Raw genomic sequence first — 914 nt, 5'->3', positions numbered from 1 at the left:
AGAGAGGGGCTGGAGGAGGCTTGGAACCCTGGGGTAAAGATGCTGTGCTTCATAGGTGGTCTGGATGGTGAGCTGGGCGAGGGGGGCCGGCGCTTATCTCTGGGGCAGAGGCAGCTGCTGTGTCTGGCCAGGGCTCTCCTCACAGATGCTAAGGTAAGACAAGAAGGAGGGCCATTTGAGAGGGCCAGGAAGAAGGCAGGGGACAGGTGAGGGCTGAGGAAGTAGACTAAGGAGAGGTCTCAAAGGACCAAATTCATTTTCCTTTTAGAGCTGGAGGTGGGGAGCCGTGGGCTGGCCTGGGCCAGACCAGGAGGTGGGGGCTGGAGGCTTGGGTAGCAGCCTCGGCTAACCCTCTTCTCCACTCTCCTCCCTAACCCTCCCCACACACTCCAGATCTTGTGCATTGACGAGGCCACAGCAAGCGTGGACCAGAAGACAGACCAGCTACTCCAGCAAACCATCAGCAAACGGTTTGCCAACAAGACAGTGCTGACCATCGCCCACAGGTGTGTGGCATCCAGAGTGAGAATCTAAATCAGGGGTGTCATGGACCCAGAGCCCAGCTTCCTTTCAGGGATCCCGGGAGTCAGGGCTCCGGAAATTCCAACCCCTGTGACTCTCAGTTCCTCATTCTCTAGGCTTCCACCAGGCTCCTTGGAGTGCTAGGTCTCAGGGAACATGCAGCCCCTCCCCTAGCACAGAGCCCGCCCCGGGGGCTGAAGCCTGTGGGGCAGGGGGGCGCTGTGCAGGGGGGAAGAGGAGGAAAAGGAGGTCAGCCTTCTGTAGGGTGCTGTCTTCCATCCCCGCATTGACCACTCCCTCCCGTGCAGGCTCAACACGATCCTGAACTCCGACCGGGTGCTGGTGCTGCATGCAGGGAGGGTGGCGGAGCTGGGCTCCCCTGCCGCCCTGTG

At 60.5% G+C, this 914-nt stretch overlaps 1 protein-coding gene across 1 annotated transcript in view; it reads left to right on the top strand.

The window, feature by feature from the left end:
- The window catches only part of ABCC10 (ATP-binding cassette, sub-family C (CFTR/MRP), member 10), a 20635-nt gene that overhangs the window by 19174 nt on the left and 547 nt on the right, over positions 1 to 914 (top strand). The window contains 3 exon segments of the mRNA XM_010863237.1: positions 56 to 153; positions 394 to 506; positions 831 to 914. Of these exon segments, the coding sequence (XP_010861539.1) occupies positions 56 to 153; positions 394 to 506; positions 831 to 914 (295 nt within the window).

This window comes from Bison bison, unplaced genomic scaffold, assembly GCF_000754665.1.
Source record: "Bison bison bison isolate TAMUID 2011002044 unplaced genomic scaffold, Bison_UMD1.0 scf7180017864487, whole genome shotgun sequence".
In the NCBI taxonomy this organism is placed as follows: domain Eukaryota; kingdom Metazoa; phylum Chordata; class Mammalia; order Artiodactyla; family Bovidae; genus Bison; species Bison bison.
This window is presented reverse-complemented; position numbering and strand designations above follow the sequence as displayed.